At 40.5% G+C, this 24,620-nt stretch overlaps 1 protein-coding gene across 2 annotated transcripts; it reads left to right on the top strand.

Annotated features, from left to right (window-relative positions):
* Positions 1-393: 393 nt before the first annotated feature.
* On the top strand, positions 394-24,620 carry LOC133390192 (dual specificity protein phosphatase 12-like). 2 transcript variants are annotated; one of them, XM_061638259.1, is made up of 4 exons: positions 394-501; positions 679-1,592; positions 8,776-9,042; positions 20,524-24,173. In XM_061638259.1, the coding sequence occupies exons 2-4, from the start codon at positions 782-784 to the stop codon at positions 20,769-20,771; spliced, it is 1,326 nt and encodes a 441-aa protein (XP_061494243.1). In that variant the 5' UTR covers positions 394-501; positions 679-781; the 3' UTR covers positions 20,772-24,173. The 2 variants fall into 2 exon arrangements, 1 of the variants encoding a protein (XP_061494243.1); XR_009764333.1 differs by lacking the exon at positions 394-501 and adding an exon at positions 24,463-24,620 and having other exon boundaries at positions 692-1,592; positions 20,524-21,444.

Here is a 24,620-nt window from a genome sequence, read left to right as displayed (position 1 = left end):
GCTTGGGCTGTAGTAACACAGGTACAGCCGGGGGGTTGTGTGTGTGTGTGTGCCCACTCCTCCCTTCTCAAGGCACAGTCCTGTCAGTTGGGGGCCCCTGGTTTGTTTTAATGAAGGATGCCACCCAGGAAAGGACAAGGCGGGCTGAAGGGAAAAGGCCCCCAAGCCTCCGGCGTTAGAAAGGGGAAAAGAGGACGGGCCACCATGGGCAGCTATCCTGGCCAGGATGGAAGCCCTAGAGCGCGGCCCACACCAGCCTGAGGCACCCCAGGCTCAATCTGTGCCTAGGAGGGTAAAACAGCCACCGGCTAAGCACTCCCACAGGAAAACACAGTCCGCAGGGAGGCGGGACTAACAAGGCTGCCATTGATGCCATCTTAGCTCGGCAGGATGCACTCGAGGCCGGGCCCAGGAGGGCCGATGCAAGGATGACCAGCGCAGCAGCGGGAATAGCTCCTACTTCACAGATCTCCAGGGGGCCAACACTGGATGGTGCACTGGGTGAGTCCCCTTCCACTGCGCACCAACACCAACAGGGTCAGCCACAGTGGAGTTGGCCCCCATGGGGGTTTCCCTACTGGCTGTAAATGTAAACAATTGCAAAAAGCATTTCAAATCTTGCTAGTTTCTAAAGGTCACAACTGTCAATTCTAATAATTTTGTCATTTCGATTTACAGAATTCTTCCGGTGGTAGGCGGGGCAAGGGGAGTCCCGACCCATCCCTTTCGCCAGCGGCGTCTTCGCTGGGTGAAGGGGTCCTGTGGCGGTGAGGCTGTCGCCATGGTGCTCGTACTTCTGGGCCTGCATCTGAGCGGGACCGATCCCGGCCAGCCAGAAGGCGCCGTTACAGCGCTGTTGACGGTGGATTCGGAGCCACCCGAAGCCGCTGTTGTTGCAGGGCTAGCGGAGGTGTTGCACGTCCAGGCTCTGGATCAGCCGGAGAGTGACTTGCTGAGCCACTTGGACACCTGCGCTTCCTTCATTAGCCGAGCACGGGAGCGGGGTGGGACCGTCCTGGTGCGATGTCAAGCTGGAGTCAGCAGAAGTGTTGCTGTTGTGATTGCCTATTTAATGAAAGCCAGTAAGATTCCTTTTGAAGAGGCCTGTGCCTTTGTCCAGGCCATCAAACCAGATGGCAAAATGAATAGAGGCTTTGAGTGGCAACTGAAACTCTATGAAGAAATGGGCTGTGAAGTCGACATAACCAGTGCTGTTTACAAGCAGTATCGTTTGCAAAAGGTTACAGAGAAATATCTTGAGCTACGAGACCTGCCACGAGATGTCTTTGCAGTTGATCCAGACACTGTACAGAAAACTCCAAACTCTGAAGTTCTGTACAGGTGTCGGAAATGCAGGCGTCTGCTCTTCCGAAGTTCAAGCATTTTGTCTCATGATGAAGGCAAGGGACCTGCCGCTTTTGCTCACAGGAGACTTTCAGCACCTGCTCTTTTTCACTGTGATGGCCAGTCTAGATGTACTTCTTACGTCATTGAGCCAGTACAATGGATGGAGCCAGCACTATTAGGAGTGATGGAAGGACAGCTTCTCTGCCCAAAATGTACATCAAAGCTTGGTTCCTTTTATTGGCAAGGTGAGCAGTGTTCGTGTGGCCATTGGGTGACCCCTGCCTTCCAAATCCACAAGAGTCGTGTGGATGAAGTGAAAGGGCTGCCCGTTGGGAATCTGTAAAAAGATGAACTTGGCTTGTAGTTGTGCAGCCCAATCAGTGGCCTCTTTGCAGTAAAAAGGATTGTTTTTCCTGCGGGTTTACAGCAAGTCGTATATGCAGTGGAACTAATTGAACTCCATGTTGAGAATTTCCTTGGAGTGGTTTTACACGAGAATACCTGGACATCATGTGTCATGTTTTTAAAGAAAGAGGAAAGCAGGCCCGTTGGTGAGGTGAACCAAGATTAGAACTGGAGCATGTGGTAAGGAGGGCATTAACCCTTCTCTTTGCATTTCAGTCCTGATGAAAATCTTGCCTCCCTACTCTTCCTGTATGCTGCCGTTTTGATCTTGAACCCTCATCCCCCCCCCCATGGCTACAGTTTATTTCTTAAAAGAGATGTGAAATGCAATCCCGCATATGACATTTGACCCTAGCTGCTGCACTGTTCTTTCAAGAAATTTTTTTAAATGGTCTGTATCCAGAAGCTTTTCATATACCTGTCTAGTTTTAGCACCCAAATTACAGTTAAGGAAAAATAATTAGGGAGACACTGTAGCTGTTAGAATGCAATAATATAGTCTTCTAAGATTGGATAGGGTCAGTGCAAAATATGACTGGATGTTTGGGAATGCAGAACAGTCAAGGAACCACTCATGATACAGGAGGGCCAGGCAGTGAATGTCTGACTTCTAATTATCACCTGCAACTGGATTACAACTTGGAAGAGGAGTATCAGAAAAAAGTGTCTCTCTGGTGACGTGTTTATTTATCACTGGCCTGATCCAGCAGGCTCTTCTTATGTTCTTATGTTCTTATCAGCGGCAGTATTTAAGATAAATGCTGTGATTTCCTACATCATGGTGGTTTTTAACAATCTGTTGTAAAATTGATCCAAAAGTACAGGTAGTCAGCATTTGCTGAGTCACAGAAACCTGACTGACAAGAATAGTATTGGTTTCTATGTTTGCAAACTGCATTTCCAGAATTCTTCCCTGTTCTCTCCACTTGTTTATTGACAAAGGATAACATCTCTTCCAACAACAGAATTATTGATGAAGCATAACATTTTATATCCAAGAATTCAAAGTAAAATATATCTACTTGCCAGACTGTTAAGTGGCAAGATGCTTCCACAGCCCTGAGATGGTCACCTCTTTATCAGTACCTACATAGGATGAAAATGGATCAAATTAGTATTGCATAGGAATGGGAAATGTTAAGATCTATGCCATTGGATTGAGTAAATTGTTGGTAAAAGGAATATTTTGTATAAAAGCTATTGTATTTTAAGTTTCTACTACAACCTTTGGGGATTTCCTTTTGTCAGTGAATTGCAAGAGTACTTGTGATCATTGGAGGTACTTGAAATCAGCGGGGCTTGGTGTTGTGTCTTCAGTTCTAAAAGGCTGCGTTGACCAAAAGGTTTGAATTAAATAATATGCTATCAGCATATAAGACCTTTTTTATATAACTAGTCTGCCTGCCTGACCACACATACCTAGTTAGTCATGAGCTCTACAAGAAAGGAAGGAACCAGCCTTTTTAGAGCTTCACTCGTCAGCTTACAGGCATGTCATATTTTCCATGAGCAGCCAGGCAAGTGTCTATTTATTTTGACAAATATTATTTTTAAATGTTTTAACTATGGTGCTTTTGACAGGTATTCTTACAAATCAGAATTTTATGTTTTCAGTAGAAGAAAAAATATTGTGTGTTTGTGAATGTGCAGTAGAAGTAAAGGGCGTGGGGATCAGTTGTGTTTTGTCCTTTTGATAGTCCTCCTTCCCTTGGGCACTTAAAGAGCTGCTATAACTGGGAGGTTGTTAGGTAGCATAAAGTCACCCTAGTCCCCCTGTTTCTTTTCAGAAGTATCATTAACTTTTAATTTGACTAGAGGGAGGGTAGGAGCTCTAGTGGACAGTGTGGTGGAATTGTGCTGCTTGCCTGACCTTCCTCTGGGTGAGTTGCTGCTGTGTACCAGGATGATTAGGAGCAAGGTTGATGTAGGGCAAATGGGCTGGTGGGAGCGTTGGATTGGCTACATTTGCCCCTCTTTGCCCCTTGCCCCTCCCCTTCTTTGTGCCAGTATGCAGCAGTGACTCAGCTGGAGGGAGGTCAAGTGAGCAGTGTAACCTTACTACTCAGTCCGCTTCTGGGTAGGGGTGAATCTTGAGTATCTTCCAACTCTGTGTTCTCATCAGTACTTGAAGGCAGTGACCATGCTGTAATTCATTACATGTTAGGTGCTTACTTTGGCTAGCTACTGTGGAGGATTTTTTAAATGCCTCTTGTGCTTGCTTCCAGGCATCTAGAACTGTCTGTCCTGAAATGGACCTTGATATAGTTGCATCTTGCTGTTTCCTCTTAGTAGTGTTATCACCAGGTCTCTTCTCTAGTAAGTATCTTTTATTGAGCGTATGTGTACCTGATGGTGGGTGATGGGGACAAACTAGGGATTCTACTGGATTGGCGAACCTACTGCCTAACAGGTGTCTTGAGTAAATTCATGGATGTGGACAAGTTTGTGTCGGAGACCCCAGGCTGTTGGTCTTGGAAGACTTCTATGCCAAGCCTGCCCCCCCATCTGTTGAGTGCAATTCAAGAATTTATAGCCACTGTGATAACCATGAGGCTGTCTCAATGTATCAAGTCCAAGACATTCTGTGGGTTATATGTATTCCTAAAATTAGTTAGTGGCCCCAATTTCAACACTGAAGTTTCTGGGGAACAATAAATTCCATCTGAGGATGTTCTGCTGGTTAAGTTACTCTGGATGATTCATATCAGATAATATGTTGTTTGGAAGAGACACAGAAGAAGCCAGAGGGTTATTTTCAACTGCCAACTATGAGAAATTCCTCATTTCTAAGTTGGTTTTGATGAAGCTGTGAAATGAGATATAGGTTCGAGATCTCATCAACAATTCTCCAATATGTTCTTAGCTTCAGCTTCACAAGGAAATTTATATTTGTGGTCTTTTTAGTGATTTTTGGCTGCTGTATAAGTCTGTCACATACATTGTTATATACTATTGCTGTAATATATTTTTTGTTATATCTGTCAATTATGTTGATTATCTCCTACACAATTTATGGGTTGCATTGGCTTTGTCTGTGGATTTTGGACCTTTTAAGTGTTTTAAATCTGGGCTGTAATTGTTTCATGCTATATCTGTTGTAAGGACTTTGCAATCTCTCTTTTTTAAAATAGTTATATATTATATTTTTAATATTGTTTTGTTGTAAGCCTGTCCAGGGAATTCTGGACCACTTTACATGGTCCAGAAACTTCACCTGACCAAAATGTAACTGCCAATTTTTAAATTTATATAAAAAGGTAAACTGACAACTCATTTAATATTGCAGTGTATAATATAATAATTAAAACATTATAAAAGTATAACATCATAAAATACACAACAAATGGCCAACACTGAAAAATTAATTCTCCAGGAACACTTGGCAAAACAGAAATATTTTAAGCAGGCAATAAAATATCAGAATTGTGGGTGCCTGTCTGATTTCAGTAGGCACAGTGTTCCACAGTAAGCTATCTCATGTATTGATGAGAATATGATATATAAAACATATTTTTAAGCATCTTCATTAGTTACCAGTTTGTTTGGGTGGCTTTTTTTGCCAAATTAAACCTCAAAAGGATCTGGGGCCTGAATATCGTGGGTAGTGTCTCACACCCTGTGAGCACCACACATATTAAAATCCACTGATAATGTCCTGATCTAAAAAGGTGTATTTTGCAATAAAAAGCAGGCCTTTAACATGGTAGCTCCAGAGTTGTGGAATTCCCTTCCACTGGACCTTCAGAGACACTGCTGTTTTGCTTTATTTTACAAGGAAGTTAAGGCACATCTGTTTAAGGTGTGTTTGTTGAGACTAGGTGAGGGTTTGATTTTTCTGGAAGTACTAGGGGCTCTGCCCCTGCTTGCTTCGCTTGCCAACCCTGCCTACTATTGCTAGCGCAACCCCCCACAAGTCACCAATACTTCCACTCCCTCCCCTGACAGGTCGCCAGTGCCCCCTCTTCCTCCTCTGCACATGAGTCACCAGTGCTCCTCCCCATGGGTCGCCAGCAATCCCACCTCCCTCCTTTCCTGCAGATGGGTTTCCAGCATTCCCTCCCTCCCTGCACACAGGTCACCAGCACTTCCCCTGACCAATCAACCCACCAAGGGCCAGGCCCAGCTGCCACTGGGCACCTTGCACAACTCACATGCCACTGCTGCCAGGCACCTCGAGCAAGTGACAGTGCCATCACCTTGCACCATCACACTACACGCTTCTGCGCAGTGTGACACTTACAAAAATATCATATAGGATAGAAAACTTTGTGACTTTTGTTGTGTTCTTTTGTTCTTCGCTGCCGCCTTTGCCAGTCAGCTGATTTTAGTTCAGTCATTGTGGGTTTTAGCATCATTGTTTTAATGTTCTTTAACTGTTCCGATTCTGAACAGCTTTGGGAACTTGCTGGCTAAAATGCAACCTACAGATCTAATAAATAATGTAGGCTAATTTTTAATCCATGTTTAGAGAATCTTGCCTTGGCTCTGTATATTTGACTTGCTCTCTTTCACTTTATACTTCTGTGATTTATATTGTTTAAGACTGGAATCCTCAATTTTTTTTTCAGATAACAATCACATATCCTGAATTTTATTATGACAAATAGTGCTTAACAAATACTTAACATTTTGTAATGGGACAGCCCAGATATTGGCTTGAAATATGCATAAAATGTGCTGAAATCATTTACATTTGCTTACAACGGCTTAGCTTATAGCTTAGTACCGGATAAGTAGCCTAGAGGAAAAATTTTCTCTTTTGAAAATAGGCTTCCCCTCTCTTCTGAACAAAGTAGAGTTTTACATGAGAATGTTGACGTACAGTATAAGATAAGATGTTTAGGCAGGCAGCCAACACTTCGGCTGTTTAAGAGGAAGCTCCTTATATGGTGTGGCTGAAACCTGTAGACAGGGCAAGTAGATTTTCCAGGGGGTCTGCAGACAGTTAGGTAAACTAGTTGTTGACACTAGTCATGCTTGCCAAGAAGGCATGAAGAGACAACAAGGAGAAAGTAGCAAGATAAAGCCAAGGGAACACTCCCATCCCCTTTGATAAGGAAGTGTATAAAAGGCCAGGTTTTATAGCACTCATTACCCCTCAGCTCTGGTTGGAATGGGGGTTGGAAGAAAGCAGGAGAACCATCCATCTATTCCATCCATGACATCTGATGGGTGATGTATCATGACATGTATTTCCATATACTTTGTAATTTTGGCTCTGTAATATAACTTAGAATTCTTCCACTATTGTAACCTACTTTAACTAAGATGTGCCCTCAAAGTCTTATCCTTTGATGTTAAATGGATATCCAGCAACTTGTTTCATGCTGATTTGTATTCCTACTTTGCTGTTTCTGCAGTGACGCCAATGGCTGCCTAGAATGCATTTTATTGGTTGTAGTGTGCAAGCTATGAATAAATCGCATATATTATAAAGACTGTTCTGCTGCCTGAAGTCTGACTTCCAAACAGAAAATTTCTGGTACCTCTCTAGAATCAAGAAAGCTACAGTAGGACCCCCTTTATCCTCTGCCTGCACTGGACGACTGCTGTTGATAACCTCTGAGCTTAGGTGAACTAATGTTCACCATACTCTATATAGGTACAGAGGAAGGGAGAAAGCAAGGACCCTCAACCCTGTGCATTCACTGGCAAGGGGGGCAGTCTTGCCAGTGTCAATTTGTATAGTGCTTTCAAGGGTTCAAATTGCTTCACAGGCATTGTAACCCATTGTAATCCATACAACAGCCCAGTGAAGCAAGACAGTATTATCATCTCCCATATTGCAGATGAGGGGACTGAGGCTGGGAGAGAGTGATTTGCCTAAGACCACCTAGTGAGTTCAGGGCAAAGTGAGATTTGAATTGGGAACTTCAAGATTTGTAGCTCAATCCCTTAAACACTGTGCTACCCCCTCCCGACAAAAACCAAGCAAAAACCTTTTGTTTTAAGGGAAGAGTTAAGAGTTAAGAGATCCACTTAATATTCCCCAAAGCATGGAACCAGAGAGTTAAGATTCCTTCATTAACTTGCTTGCAGTGTAAGCAGTAAAGACATTGCATAGTCTCACATACTGTGCTCACTTACAACCAAACTAGATGAGATGTGGAGATCTCTGGCTGAATAGCCCAAAAGGGGGCGGGGTTCAGCTGCTGGGAGTGGTGGTGAAGGAACTAGATTGCCCTAGGGCTGTGGCACTGGAGGGCATGGGGTTTCAACCCTTTCTTACCCCATGCAATTTTCCTGCCTCCAGTGGTATTTACCTCATTGGGCAGAAAACAGATATTTGTATATTTTTCATAGTTGGCAAATAGCAGCTTTGGGGAAACAGTGGTATAAATTGGGGAGATGATGTGGAGAAAAGAGTTAACCCAGCCCCTTGCTGGCTGCTTTTGTTTTATTATTATTGTTGTTATTGTTATTATTGTTATTATTTATTATTATTATATACATTTGTATACCACCCCATAGCCGAAGCTCTCTGGGCAGTTTACAACAATTAAAACATAAAAACAAATACACAAATTTAAAAACACATATTTAAAAGCCAATTAAAACACATGCTAAAATGCCTGGGAGAAGAGGAAAGTCTTGACCTGGTGCCGAAAAGATAACAGTGTTGGTGCCAGGTGCACCTCGTCAGGGAGATCATTCCATAATTTGGGGGCCACCACTGAGAAGGCCCTCTCCCTTGTTGCCATCCTCCGAGCTTCCCTCAGAGTAGGCACCTGGAGGAGGGCCTTTGATGTTGAGCGTTATAGAAACTACAAACTCTAGTTTCGCCCTTGACACTGTGCATCCTCATTTTACCTTTGGCTTTCAACGCCAGTCCTTTTCCTCTTCAATTTGGAAATGATACTGAAGCTGAATAATGAATCCAGAAGGGGTTAAGGAGGATTCCCAGGACTTAAAGGTTTTTGTGTGTGTTTATCAAGTTATTCTCCATTATAAGCAAGATTTTATTTTTTGTTTAACTTCTGCACAGATACTAGTTAAACTGCTGTCACTTTTTTCTTTGTAAAGCACAACCTCAGCGTTTGCCACAACCAAATGCTTCACCACCTGAAAAGTATAAGGAAGAAACTGGCAAAATACAAAATGGCCATACAAAGCTGGATAATGGAGGTGGGATGCACAATGGAGTCAAAGGTGGTGCACCAGTCAGCAGAAAATTCTCAGCGCCTGTTTCCCAAAAAATGCACAGAAAAATTCAGTCCAGGTTATCTGTCAACAGTGAAAGCAGTAAGAAAAGCTCTGCATATTCTCACAAGCCAGGCTCTTCACATGAAGGTAAGCTGAAACTTTATAAACAAACTGAACACAGAATAACCAAAAGCCATTCCCACTAATAATTACACAATCAGCTAAAAATAATTGAAGAGCATGAGTCGTGCTCCAGAAGCAAATAGAAATCATTACAATAAAACACAAGTGTCTTCCCTCAAAGGAAAATATTAAGTATTTAAAGGAAATTGAAATGAGAGATTTCTTGCTTTCAAACATATGTGCACCTCACTATTGATGGGATTTGTAGATGGAGTAATTCTGAATTGCTGACTGTTTAACAGATGCAACAGGGAGTATAAATGCTTTGCCTTAGGACAGGGATAGGGAACCTGATGCTCTCCAGGCCTTTTAGACTCCAATCATCCTTGACCATTGATTGTGCTGGCTGGGGCTGATGGAAGCCGGAGTCCAACAATATATGGAGGATCATAGGTTCACCACCACCCCTGACTTAGGAGAGTTGCAAATACCTTTGTGTATGGAGTGAACTCTTTGTCAATGAAATTTTGTCACTGAAAATGGTACAATACTTATCCGAGAGACCCATATATTCTGACCAAAGGCATTCAAACCTAGGACAGTGCTTTAATTACCACCATACTTCTGTAAAGGCAGTACATAATTTACCTATGTCGTGGAATTTAGGACTGGGTTCTTTTTGGAGGAGACTTAAGAATGAAGCCAAAGCCTGGTTTAAGGTTGTTTATTCAGCCAAGCGCTTAGCTGGAGTAAAGTACAGAACTCACCTCAAAATGGTGGTCAGTTACAGACAGATATATACTCCCAGTGGTCTCCCATGTTCGTCATGACCATGGCAACAGTTTCATCCAATTGTTCTATGCTAAAGTGCTACAGTGATGCCCCCTGTACCAACCATCCTCCTCTATACATTCCTGCGATATCAGTATCCTTGACACATATTATTATTTATTATTATTTATTAAATTTATATACCGCCCGACTAGCATAGTTCTCTGGGCGGTGAACAACATATTCAGTCTATTACATTGGTGCTATTCACTATTGTCTACGTGACCCCTCCCCTGCTTACAGGGAATGGCAGTTAGAATTGTTCAGGATCAGTCAGAATCCTCTTCACCTACATGAATACTTCTGTTTCCTTTCTCTTCGCTGCACAGTATGTCAGCCAAGTAAATACATTTTCTTCCTGTGTGTTTGTTGCTGATCACACTTAACTCTAATGGCCCCATGGTTTCTGAGTCTATTTCAAATCTGATGCTCTCCCATTAATGCCACTATGCTCAGTAGATTTTCCTTTATCTTTTAAAACAGATGGTGAATTCCCTTATTTTTGTTGATATTCACACACCAATCTTGTTGCGCTTTGGGGAGTCAGTTAACAGAGGTTTAAAGGCCCAAACATGCATGTTTAGAGACAGAATGTGAAATGTTTGCATTGCATTGGGAAGTAGGATAAGAGGCTAAAACAGAAGAAGAGGTATAGTAAAGGAAGAAATACAGCCTTTTGGCCCAATCAGCAACTACCCTGAGTTGCTTGAAAGTGTTCCGATGGATTTTAACAAGCTTAATGCCTGTCTTCAGCTCTTGACATATATCCTCTGCTTGTAAGAGTTGTACTTCCTGTACCTCTCACCTCTTTGATCTCCTCAACTTCCTGCACCATGTCAATCTCTAACCTTCTTGGATCTTTGCTGATCTCAGCCTGTACCAATTTGTATCTCCCTCATCCTTTTGCCCTCTAACAGAGTTTACTGTTTCCCCATCACTCACTTGAATAATTTAAGTATCTCTTTCCTGCTTTTCTGGCAGTGTTTCCACAATGTCATCTAGCATTGTCATTGGAGCATTGTGTTTCTGGATGCCAGAGCACCCGAACCACTTCTGTGATTTTGTTTAGAAAGTGTTGTTTTAGATTACCGTATATTCTGGCGTATAAGATGACTTTTTAACCCTGGAAAATCTTCTCCAAAGTCGGGGGTCGTCTTATACGCCGGGTGTCGTCTTATTAGGGTTGCCATATTGCCCGGATAGCCGGGTTTTACCCGGATTCTAAGCATGTCACCCGGCGCCCGGCTAGCCCGTTAGGTGGCCCGGATTCTCAGCTTTCATTTAAAAAAAAAATTAAGTTTCTAGGTGGTGCGGTTCTCGAGATATATATAAAAACGTCAGGCACCCCCCCCCCGGTTAAATCTTTTTTTAAACTACTGTATAGCACTTCGTAGCTTTAACCCCGCCCGTTCAGGATTTCAGCCAATCAGTGAAGTGTTTGTTTGGTGGCAGTGTCTGCAAAACCTCATTGCGAGGCCAGAAAATGGTGGTTTCCCCTCCTGTTTATCTGAAAATCTCATAAATTGGGTAGGTATATACATTTCAGTTTTTCCCCCTGTTGTGTGTAGGAGTCAGATCCTGGGCAGTGTTTTGAAAACCTTCCCAATAGTTGCTTTTGGGGGTAAAAACAGTGCTAATCCCATATGTCCAGAGTAAATCCTATTGAATTCAGTAGGAATTACTTTTGAGTAGACATGATTATGAATGTGCTGAAAATCAATGGGACTTTGGAGTGAATGTAAAAAAGAATTGTGTTTGTGTTCTCTTTCTGCCCCCCCCCCCAGTCCTATTTTAAAGCAAGTAGGCAGGGCTTACTTAGGTATTGCAGTTTTTATTCTGTAGGAAACTAATACTGATTTTTAAATAACTAATACTGATTTTTCTGCAATGACCAATTGGTTTGACAATAAACTATTATATGGGCTGTATGTATTTATACATCTGCAGTGTGTGCGTGTGTGTATGGAGTCTTTCCAACACCCCTGTGAGGTAGGGTTGGAAACCAAGGCAGCTCACAACAAGAAATAAAGCCATTTAAAATCCAATAACCATAAAAACAAGTATAAACAGTTGCAAAACGGTGTAAAGTGGCATGATTCGGAATTTTGGGTTGTGTGAATGAAGTTGCTTATCACTTGAGGTTGCATTTCTGTCCCTGTTTGAGTAAGCCCCATTGAATACGCTGGGACTTGCTTCTGAATAAATAAATTTAGGATTGCACTATAAATATCTTTACAGTTTGTGTAAATAATAAATATATTTGATAGTTATGCTTATATAAATATTTCTTCATTTATCATATTTTTGGTTTTTGGTTAGGAATCCTGACTGGTTGTGAGATGCTTAGTTTTTTGCCTTATAGGAATCTTGTTGTGGTTGGTATGGTATTACATTTAGGAAAGTGTTACTGCCTTCTGTATGTTTTTTTCCTATTTGCATTTCACTTATCTTTAACCTCACTTCGTTACAGCCATAGAAGCAACAGCAGCATATGCAAGATAATTAACTCCCATTAGTGATAAGAACAAGAATTTATAATTATTATTTCAATTAAAACAAGAGGCTTATCAATACTTTGAAGAGGACCAGATATTTATTTTCTTTCTGAGCCCAGGACTGGGTCTTTCATGATGCCCGGTGTGTGTGTGTGTGGGGGGGGAGCACGAGAGTAGTTGATAAGACAGACATCCTGGCGTTGATAATCGAATTAGCAAGGTATGTGTGGGGTTGTTGTACACTTCCAGGCTCAGTTTCATTTTGAGTATGGAAGTGGAACCTGTGTAGATGTGGTTATCAAAGGGAGAAGAAATTTTGAGTTAAGCAAAGCTCTGCTTTTATAAAACCTAAGAAACATGCAGTACTTTGAATGTCTGAGTGCCTGCACCAGTTGAATACTGGAGGAACTTGTAAAACTTGCTGCAACAGTATTTAGAACTGAGCATGTGGTGTGAAAGACTCCTTTTCCTAACATTTTGGCTTGTTTTTCTCTGATTGTGTATTTTTATTGTTTTTACTATATTTGTAAGCTGTGCTGAGCTCTGTTTGTAACAGCAAAAGGGCAGGATATAAATTCTCTTAATTAATCAATAAATACTCCATAGTGTTGGAAACTAGAGTCTAGGCATTTAATGTTGCTTTTAAAAAAAAGATTTCTCACACCTTTCCCCAGTTTTTGGTGGTAATTCCTAGGCACAAAAACAAAACAACTGGACAATCCAAATATTAATATTTATAAGTTTATAAGTGACAGTTTTCCTGCTAAGTACCTGCATGTCATAAGCAGGGGTAGTCTTATACGGCGAGTATATCCCAAACTCTATATTTTAACTGGAAAAGTTGGGGGTCGTCTTATACGCCCAGTCGTCTTATACGCCGGAATATACGGTATACAGTGCAGTTTTTTTAAATACAGGCTGCTGAGTTCTTCTGCGTTTAGTGTCACCTGGAGGTGGTTTTCTGTAGGACATATTTTTATATCTTAGTTTCTGGCTGAGGTGCAATTTTAAATTTAGGACTTCCTGGTTAGAACTTTGTTCTCTTAACTACAGCTAGTGTGGTACTGATTATGTCAAGCAAAGTGTTTTAGAATTAGCTTAATTTTTCTGGCCAAGTTGTATCTTAAGTATAGGCAGATAATGCACTGATTTATTTAACAGATTAAAACTGATAGTAGTCAGGCTGGCTTATTTCATATAAATTGTTTAGGAGGATATGTGCACATTTTGCTTAATAACTTTCTTTATAGATTTATAGAAAGCTATAGACTTATTTTTCTTTTTGTAAATGAAAGCTCAGAGTCTGGGAGCACCTGTAAATGCCTTGGTGACACCTTGTTTGAACCCAGTTCTGTCCCAATCACATATAAAGCAAGATATACAATTTAAAGGGAAAATGGGTTGCAGAGATTGAGAATGTGATCCTGTGTGCATGCAAGTTGTCCCTACCCACCCACCTTTCTCCCAGCTGGGCTCATTTTTGGTATGGTAGCTTGACTGAGAAAATATAGGGTCTGTGGGGAAGGTAACCCCATGGATAGGGTAGGCAACTCTTAACTCCCACTTTATGCTGTGAAATTGGTCTATCAGCCCCAAACTTGAAATTATTGATCATTTAACAAAATTATAAAGTTTGTCATTAAGTCCTCTTTGCAAAAAAATAGGACACTTGCCTTCCTTGGCTTATTAAAGTTTGGTGAGGATGTATGTCCGAGTGGATCCAGGATGTGGTCAACACATCTTTGCAAGAGGGAGTGCTTTCAGTTTCTCTAAAAGAGGCAGTGATCCAACCACTCCAGAAAAGGCCTACTCTAGTCCCATTGGTTTGTGACAACTACCTCCCTGTCATAAATATTCCCTTTTCAGAGGAGGTGATTAAGAGATTTGTGGCACAGCAATTGCAAGTATTCTTGGATGAAAGAGATTATCTTGACCCATTCCAATCTGGGTTCAGGTCTGGTAATGGGACTAAATCAGCCTGGTCACTTGATGGATGACCTTTATTGGGAGAAGGACAGGGGGAACGCAACCCTGTTATTCTTACTTGATCTCTCAATGGCTCTTGATACCATTGACCATGGTATCCTTCTGGGCCGACTTGGTGAGATGGGTATTGGAGACACTGTTTTACAGTGGTTCCGATCCTAACTCCAGGGTCGTTTTTAGAGAATAGCATTGGGTGATTGTCTTACGGCCCTTGTCAGCTGTGCTGTGGGGTGCCATAGAATACCATCTTGTCCCCAGTGTTGTTAAAGAAATCTATAGGAAGCAGTCATCAGGAGATTTGAGGCGAGGTGTCAGCTGTACGTTGACAATACCCAGCTCTATTTCTTTGTAACATCTGAATTGTGAAAGGCCGTGGAAGCCCTGTAACAGTGCCTGGCTCAGTGGTGGACTGGATGAGGGTCAATAAACTGAGTCTGAATCCTAGCAAGATGGAGGCGCTGTGGGTTGGTGGTTCCCTACTTCAGATAATTGGTCAATTGCCTGCTTTGGATGGCATTATACTCCCTCTGGAAGAGCAGGTTCGTAGTCTGGGGTTGCTCCTGGATCCATATTTGTCGCTAAAAGCCCAGGTGACCTCCGTGGCTAGGGCTGCCTTGTACCAGCTTTGGCTGGTAAGACAGCTGCAGCTATTTCTGGACCAGGACAGCTTGACCATTGTTTTCCATGCACTGGTAACCTCCAGGCTGGATTACTGTAATGCACTACATGTGGGGCTGCCCTTGAGGTTGGTCTGGAAGCTGCAGCTGATGCAAAATGTGGTGGTGAGACTGCTCACTGGGGCAGGGTATTGCCAACATATTATGCTGCTGCTGAAAGAATTGCACTGGCTGACTGTTAACTACTGGGCCAAGTTTAAGGTCGTGGTTTTAATGTACAAAGCCCTATGTAGCTTGGGACCAAGATGCCGGAAACATCATCTTACCACTTATATACCCAGTCAGTCACTGAGCTCTGCAGGGGCCTCCTGCAGATAGCATCTTATCAGGAGATCCATTCCACACAACATAGGAAGCAGACCTTTAGTGTTGTGGCACTGGCACTTTGGAATTCCCTCCCCTTAAATATTAGACAGGCGCCATCTCTGTTATCTTTTTGGTGCCTATTGAAGACTGCCCTCTTTCAACAAGCCTTTTAAGCAGAGACCTTATACCAGTCTGTGTCTGTGCTGGAATTGCTTCTTAATGATCATCTTACCCCCTATATGCGCTCTGCAGGTGAGAGCCTCCTGCAGATGCCATCTTATCAGGAGGTCCTTTGTGCGCAACATAGGAAGCAGACCTTTAGGGCTGTGGCACCTACCCTTTGGAATTCCCTCGCCTTAAATCATGGGTCTGTGTTGTTGTTGTTTTGCTCCCTGCTAGATCACATTTTTAAAACTGCTGTGACATTACACACACACACACACACACACACACAGAGAGAGAGAGAGAGAGAGAGGAAATTGTGTTAGATTTATTCAAGTACAATCTCCATGACAACAAGCTAATTAATCCCCATCAATCTGGCTTTGGTCCTCTTCACTGAACTTGTACTCCCCAGCTTCACTTCACATGTCATATCTGCTGAGCTTTGGAGGAAGGTCATTTATAGGTACATTTATTCTTCATATAAAGAATCCCATTTAATTCACATCACCATTCTTCTTATTTTACCATCTAGCTTATTTAGAATTTCTCCCCCTCTTTTTTGTTTCTCACAATCTCTTTTCATGCTATGTTCAATCTTCATTGAGAATGTTTAGCTTGCATACTTCTGTACATCAATTGTAAGAATGAGGTAACAAATACGAGTAACACTACCAATGTTAAGATGAGTACGTATGTAGATTGTAAGCATTTCAGTGGTTGTCTTCTTCCCAATAACCCTTTTGCTGCAAAGCCTACATCAGTTTTCTTCAATGAAAAAAACACTTATTTCCAATTTTTAAGGAAAATGTATACTCTCCCACCCAAATCATTAATCAGATCTCTATCCCAACTCCTCAAAAACAGCAATGGTGACTTAAATTAATATGAAATACTAAAACAAAATGCAATATACAGCACGTAAACCTTAAAACACTAATAAACAGAATCCACATGAAAAGTGCCACAGTTAAAAGACAAACAAAACATTGTAGCATGGGTGGGGAGCCTGTGGCCCTCCAGATGTTGTTAACCTCCAACTCCCATCATCCGGAAGAGTATAAGTTCCCCATCCATGTATTATAGCAGATCTTTAACATCTGTTTTCTGTTACAAAAAGGCTATGCAGAGTTTCCTTTAAAAAGAAGACAGAAAACGAGAAATCCTGCACGCCATTAAACTGTACTATATTTGAGGTGAGGGACTGTTCTCAAAGGTAGAGGCCAAAATAGACTCCCCTACAGTATTCCCTTACAGTTGAATATAGGGGGAAGTAAGGTGCAGAGTGGTAAGCGGCGGTAACGCAGCCGAAAGCTCTGCTCACAGCCGGAGTTCGATTCCAACAGAAGGAGGAAGTCGAATCTCTGGTAAAAGGGGTCAAGGTCCACTCAGCCTTCCATCCATTCGTGGTTGGTAAAATGAGTACCTGGCGTATGCTGGGGGGTAAAGAAAGGCCGGGGAAGGAACTGGCAATCCCACCCCATATATACGGTCTGCCTAGTAAACATAGCAAGACGTCACCCTAAGAGTCGGAAACGACTCGCACTACAAGTGTGGGGACACCTTTACCTTTTAAGGATTTCATATAGAGAGGTGTTTCCTGAAGGCCATCTTCTGATCATCTAAAGAAGCTGCAACAGGAAGTTCCTGATGTGTTTATCTTTTGTCATGTAATTTTGTTTCCATTCTTTTTTAATACATGTTTTTCTTGTGTTTTTTTAAGTGGCAATAGAGGAAGTATGAGCTTCCTCTACTTGTTAGTTTATGTGAGGAAGGGGGAAAGAGACGAGAATACTATGCATGATTTCTTTCTCCTTCATACTTGAAAGTGGTGGGAGAGGAAGTGTAAAATTATAATTGTTCTGTTTCTATTTCCTAGAACATCTATAGGGGACCAACAATGACCTGGTTCACACATAATGCTATGTTATGGATGATTAAACTATGACTTATTAAACCATGGCTTAGTGTTATGTGTGAACTCTGCACAGAGACTTAACTAAGGTATGTTTACTGCCAACAAACCTTTATCCAAAGCCATGGTTTGTGGTTGGCTTATAAACTTTGGTTTGTTTTAACTATGACTTGGTGTTTTGTGAAAACCCAGTGCCCTTCTTTAAGCATAGTTTGCTTGCCACCCCAGACCCCACCAAGCTACAAATACACAAAATAAGCATACCTGAAAAACAAATCAGACTTTGAAAAACAAACCATGGTTTGTTTGCCTATGGGACAATTTGTGACTAACATGTAGTTTGTTAAACAAACCATGGTTTAGAGTTATGCATGAACCAGGCCAGTATAGTGGGCCTGAGATACAATGGTCAGACATTGACTATTTAATCCAAAATTCTATTACAGTTTAAACTTCATATGTGAAAGCTTCAGGTAAATATCCAAAAGTTGTGTTTACTGGACTTCAAGTTGCTATAGGATCTACTTTCTGGGATGTTTGATCAGACAACTACTTGGATATAGCTCACTTTGTGAATTCTTTAGATGAATAGTAGAAATAGGGCTGCAGTCCTATATACACTTACCTAGAAGTAAGTCCCATTGAACTCAGTGGAGATTACTTTTGAGTAGACAACTACAGGATCACAGTTTTAATGAATTAAAATGTAAACCTTTCTTTCTCTCTTTCTTTCTTTCTTTCTTTCTTTCTGTTCAATTGTTTGACCTGATGTCTGTAAGACTGCAAGTTCAATTTGGCACTATTCGATCTTAGTACAACCTGGTTACTCTAAATCAAAAAGATCTGTTCTCTTTATATAGTTTATGGCTTGACTCAGCTATCTTTCCTGTGTCAAATTTTATTTTTCAAGCAGAAAAAATCCTGTATTGCTGGTCCCTCCCTCTCATGCATGCACATACATTTCAAAGAACTGTGAAACTGATTCCATGAGCCCAAGAGGCTTTAGATTTGTTTTTCTCAAATATCAGCACCCACCCACCCACTACTACATGAAAAACACTTTTTGAACAGTGGGTAGTTTCAAAAATTGTTTGTGATATGGCAGAGGGGCCAACTATTATAAGGAAAAAAGACAAAGTGTTCACTGGCCTAGCATTAAGACACATTTATTTATTTATCTATCTATCCCTCCATCCCGCCCTTCCTCCCAGAAGGAGCCCAGGGTGGCAAACAAAAACACTAAAAACACTCTAAAACATTTTGAAAACAGGCATAACATCTTTGATTTTATCTTCCCCCTTTTAAAGTTTTTTATCTCTTTAGTCCCTTTTAATGTTTTTGTGGTTTTATTGTGTATGATTTTATTGTAAGCTGCCCTGAGTGCTCTGTTGTAGGGTAGAAGGGCGGGATAGAAATATTTTAAATAAATAAATAAATGTAAAAACGTATTAAAACAAAACATCATTTTAAAAAAGCTTTAAAAACTCATTAAAAAGCAATTCCAACACAGAAGCATACTGGGATAAGGTCTCGACTTAAAAAGCTTGTTGAAAGAGGAAGATCTTCAGTAGGTGTTGAAAAGATAACAGAGATGGTGTCTGTCTAATATTTAAGGGGAGGGAGTTCCAAAGCGTAGGTGCCACTACACTAAGGGTCTGCTTCTTACATTGTGTGGAACAGACCTGATAAGGTGGTATCTGCAGGAGGCCCTCATCTGCAGAGTGCAGTGATCGACTGAATATATAAGGGGTAAGATGACCCTTTTACGAGCCCAAGCAACTTTTGGGAGAGTCTCACATTCCTTAACTTAAAATGTTTTGAAGTTTGTGAAATATACTAGATAACTAACTCCTGAAATTCTGAATTTTCTAAATAGTTTGACTTTGATTGTAGAAGATTTCCCTCCTCTGTGCACTAGCTTCCTATCCTGTCCACAGGAAATGTGTGGCTGAAAGGTAGGGTGGACTTTCGAGCAGAAATAGAAACTTAGAAGCTGCATTCCCCCCCCCCCCCGTGTTGATCTTAAAATGAAATGATACTTCCGCATTCTCTGTCATGTGGTTGTCAGCTTGGAGTGACAGGTGACAGATTTATTATTGAGCTAAACTCATTCTGAGGCAGATGGTAGTGCTGGGTCCAGGGACGGAAACCCCTAATGCCACTAGAGAAATTATTAGTTGAATTTGTAAACTGCCCTTCAGTAAAAGGCTCCTAGGGCAGTGTACAGTTTAAATGATCACAGAAATACAGCAACACTCAGTAAAAGAGTAATATGCAATCATAGAGCAGCAGCCCCAAGTTCAGTAAGGTTGGTAAAAGCCAGCAGACACCTTACAAGCAATACTAGTATCAGCTATAAAACATAGTGGAAAGTTGGTGCAGCTGGTGATCAACTGTGCTGGGGTAGTGCCACGACCAAGAAAACTTTCTCCCAGGCCCCTACCCACTTAAATTCAGAATGAAGGGTTTGGGCAGCCTCTTGTGGTAGAAAGGCAGTTTTAAAATCCAGAATGGTCTTTGGATGTTGAGTAATTACTGAATTGGGGCTCAAACCCAACATGAACCTCCCATTGGTTGTGACTGTAAAATGTATGTAGGTCAGTCTTTAAGAACTGTATTGGAACACAGTCAAAAACTCTTTCGAAAAACTCTTTAGAGGGCTCTGTTGGGAAAGTTAACTAGTGATAAAAGTGATTCACCAGTGGAATGTGAGCAGTGTCTCTTCCAAAAGAATAAAAGAAATGGATTGTTTGCCAAGCGTGTAAGTGCATACCAGTTCTAGAGGAAGAACCTCAACTCCCACTCCTTCCCATCTGCTAGAATGGATTTACTTGGAAGTTGCATCTGATAGTTTACTGTCTGAATAAGTCTCAATAGAAGAAGAAGGTCAGCACCTTGTTGCAATGTTGGTATATAGTAAAATTAGTTATAGTCTGTGAATACATTGTGCCTTTTCAGCCTTTGCACATAAGCTATGTATTGTGGGAGGAAAGAAGTAGCTTTTGTTTATATTGCTCTTCTTAAAAGTTTTTTCTTCTTTAAGTGGGAATTTAGAATTCAATGTTAACTTTTTGTTTTTCTCTCTCTCTCTCCTCTCCTCTGTCACTCAACATGCTATAATACATTTTCCAAGATTGCTGTGTGCATTGTATCTTGGCCTGCTTGTTCTGTGAATTCGTCACCCTCTGCAGCCTTGTCCTGGGACAAGCATCATGTGGTGTCTGCCCAGTGGAAGCCTGCTGTTGCTGCTGCGGAGAGGAAATGGGAGATGACTACAACTGCCCATGTGATATGGACTGTGGCATAACGGATGCCTGTTGTGGATCATCAGACTGTTTGGAAATTTGCATGGAATGCTGCGGAATTTGTTTCCCGTCATGATAAGTTTTTATTTATCATTTGTATTTTTTCTTTAAAAAAAATCTGGAGAGGGTTCTTGTTTTTGTTTCTTTTTTAAAAAAAAATATTTAAAGGACACTGTTAGATGCTCTTAGAGCAACCTAGTTATGTGGACTGTTAACTTCATTTTGTAGCACATTGTTAAAGAAAAGCAACCGTAAGACCAACAGCTTGATAATCTAGTTTTCTGTAGTCAGTGATTGCTTTTGTAAAGATTCTGCTCATGCAGGTGAAACAACCGTTTAGGGTTGTTAAAAGGACTTTAGCCCTTTGAAATTTCCTTGTGTGTGTAAGTTTTTTAAAAAATCACCCCTTCACTAATGAACAAGTTCCTAGAAGAGATTGAAACAAGCGGAGTTGGAATAATGAATCCAACAAAGTATCAACAATTTGATGAGGGATTTACACAGTGAATCTCTAAGTGGCAAATATTGGTAACAGCTTCTTTTTTTAAAAAAACAAACACTTTTTATGGAACTGCAATGTCTCCTTTGTTTTAACAGCAATGTGAAGAAATACTTCCCCCCCTCATCTGCAGATTTTCATAATTTATCTAAGGTGCATCACTAGCAAACTGATTCATGTTTTACAATACAATCTAGCATGTGCCTATTCAAAAATAACTCCAGTTGGGGTCAATGGAACTTTCTTCCAGGTAAGTGGAATTGCAACCTAAAAGTGCTGTTTACCCTATCAAATTGTGTTTATGCTATATTTAAGAAAAACTAATTGGGAGTGTGAAGACAGCTTTGAAAAGCACCACGTTTCCTTCCCCACCCCACCCCATCCCTCCAAGTTTTGTTCAGAAGAAACTTGTTCTGGTGTTCTTATTTAAGCATAAAATGCAAAATTCTTGGTTTTTCATGCATCAGTCATGTCAAGAATAGAGAAGAATTGGATAACACTTGGCTGTACAAGAAGTGCTTCCCGATGCAATGAATGAATGAAGCTGATTTTGAAAGGTTTTGAAATATATTGTGTTGAAGGTTTGATACAGTATTTGAAGTTCTTTAAGACACAAGAGTATGATACTCTTTCAAAGTGATGGCTTTGCATGATGATGATGATTTCTATTTGTTGGTCACATTTGTCGTCAAGGTGACCCAAAGTGACTCACATTAATAAGTTAAAAACAACACAATAAAATCTAAAACGCTTCTGACATTAAAAAACCAGTTAAAACAAGCACAATCAATAGAAATAAAGAGCAGGTATACATCATCAATAACCAAGACCCCACACATCAAGGGTGAAAGGCTTGGGAAAAGAGAGAGGACTTTGCTTGGTAGATAAAGATGGTGCCAGGCGTGCCTTCCTGGGGAGAGCATTCCATTGCCAAGGGGCCACCACTGAAAAGGCTGTTTCTCATTTTGCCACCCTCTGAACTTCCCATAGAGGGTGCACACGAAGGGCCTCCAATGGTGATTGGCAGGACTGGGTTGGTTCATATGGGGAGAGGTGGTCCTTGAGGTAGCAGGGTCCTGGGCCTCATGCAGTGAATGTGTAGGAAAGAATAGCACATTTTAAAAAATTGTCCTAAATAGTTCTCATGGCATAATTGAAATCTATCCCAACAACTGACATACACTGGTGCTAATTTACCTCAACATCCAAGAGTTTTTAGTGTGACTCAGTAAACTACCTGGTTACCCATATTTTTCTTGTAAGTCCAAATTTCCTAAAGACGTGTTGGCTTTGCTCATTTTTGGCCTTTGTCTATAGATTATGTTTTCTTGATCCAAGCAGAGTCAGCCATTCCTTTTCATTTTAATGAATGATCCATGTGTGTGGCAAATAAAAATTTCATAAAAATGAAAAGTTAAGCCTAAGCCTACAAACACCAATTTACCAATGATAACTACTGTGTTGTTACTGAAAAAGAAAATATTAAGAAAATACTTGCACGTTCTATGGAGCTCCTTGCTTGCTGCTCAGTAAATTCAACATGTTAATGCTTCTCTGTTCTGGTAGCTGTTCCCCTTCTCATTTGTCACTGCTACAATTGTAGGATTGGATTCTGAACTTTCCTCCATTGTCCTTCAGAGAAAAAAAATCTGCCGTAAAAAGACATTTTACAGTGGCATGATTTTATGGATATTTTAGCAATGGAAAGTTTGATAAGAAAACTTAAATTTGAGTAACCCAGTAAACTCAGAATCAGGTTAGTGGGCACTCAGTTATGTCTTGAAACATACCTAAAAATAGGTGAAGCATGAAGATTAAGTGGCAGTGCCTGGGAACTGGGAAAGCAAGGATACCATGGCAAGCAAGATGGACTGGTGGCACACTGGCAAGCCTTTCATATTGCAGAATTGGTGAATAGGCATTATGTTTGGAGAAAGGGGGAGAAATATGCCCTGATCAACCATGTTTTTAATTATTTATATGACACTAGGTTGCCCCATTCTTTGGCAGATTTTCAGAATTGCCAGACAAAACAGTCACCAAAAAACACATCGAGTGCATTCAGTGAAATGAACATATATATTTTTGGAACGTTTATTTTTAGTGTAACTATGCTACAACCATCATTATATGGCTTTGACTTTTCCAGAAAAGTATTATGTATCAAGCTTTAATTAATCCAGGAATATTTAAAGAGACTTCAATATCAGTCTCGATAAATGAATTACTGTACATACCTGTTTATTTTGTGTGTTCTTCACCTTTGACAGTCTATTTGTAATTTCATTGGCTTATAGAACACTTCATGAACAGAATTAGTGTTACACTGTTAGTTTAAATATGAACATTCTAGAAACTGTAGTTTATTCCTCCTCCTAAAAGATGATATCAATATTAGATGTACTCCTTGTATTTCTTTTATCTTCTGTTGTTAACATTTCTAACAACTCCACTATCCTTATGCAGTCTTCAAGTGCAAAATACACAGAATGGAAAGTGTCTAGCTTTTGAAAAAACCTTCAAATGTTGGAGCTATCATCAGATTATTAACAGTTTTTATTCCAAAAATAAAATTTTGTGTGAATTGTTTGGCATGCTAAATATATCCTGCTACTATGTGTCACAGAAATATTAACAGTTTGTAATATTTATCTCCATAGGAGAGCATGTTAGTGAACAATTTTAAGAAACTTTTTATCTATGTTTGGTTTCTTAAAATTCTCCCATCACTTAGTCATTCTGGAGCCAACCTTATGGGAACCATATATGATTAAAAGTGAAGCCGTGCAAAAGTAACAATTTTCTTGTCTTCTATTCTGTCTGTTTAATGAAGACAGAGGTCTTCTGTTAATACAGAATTGTGAACTCTTCCCTGTTTTTTTTAAAAAAGGCTTGTTACTTGTTCTGCGACCTTTCTATTAACTGGATGATTTGATATAAAACACTATTTTGAAATAAAGAAATTTATTTTGAATCATTGCCAAGCACTTTTGATCACAATTTGTGTTTTAATACCATAAGTATGCTGATGGTTGTAGAAAGAAATGGACAGTTCTTTCAGTTTGGCTTCCTGGTTACACCCATTACTCGCTATCCTGTTTGTTCACTTTGGAAGTCTTGGATATTATGAGTGGAATAATTTACCTCTCCATAACATACTGAACTTTGAGTTCCTGAAGAAATAATTTTGGTCACAGTAATTTCATTCTAATTATCTGTAATATGAGTATTAAATGACCAATTTAAATCCTTTTGTAATTTGTTTTAGGTAGAAGAGCACCTGTGATTGCATTTGAGACATTGACTGAAGTGCTTTTCAAGTTCCTAAAACTTTGTATGTCAGCTTGAATCCTGTATATCTTTGAGAGAATCCCATGTATCTTTACTCTGTTTCACCCTGTAAGAAGATAGATGACTGACACTGAA

This window comes from Rhineura floridana, chromosome 8 (assembly GCF_030035675.1).
Source record: "Rhineura floridana isolate rRhiFlo1 chromosome 8, rRhiFlo1.hap2, whole genome shotgun sequence".
Taxonomy (NCBI): domain Eukaryota; kingdom Metazoa; phylum Chordata; class Lepidosauria; order Squamata; family Rhineuridae; genus Rhineura; species Rhineura floridana.
The sequence above is the reverse complement of the archived record's forward strand: the minus strand, read 5'-3'. Positions and strand labels throughout refer to the sequence as shown.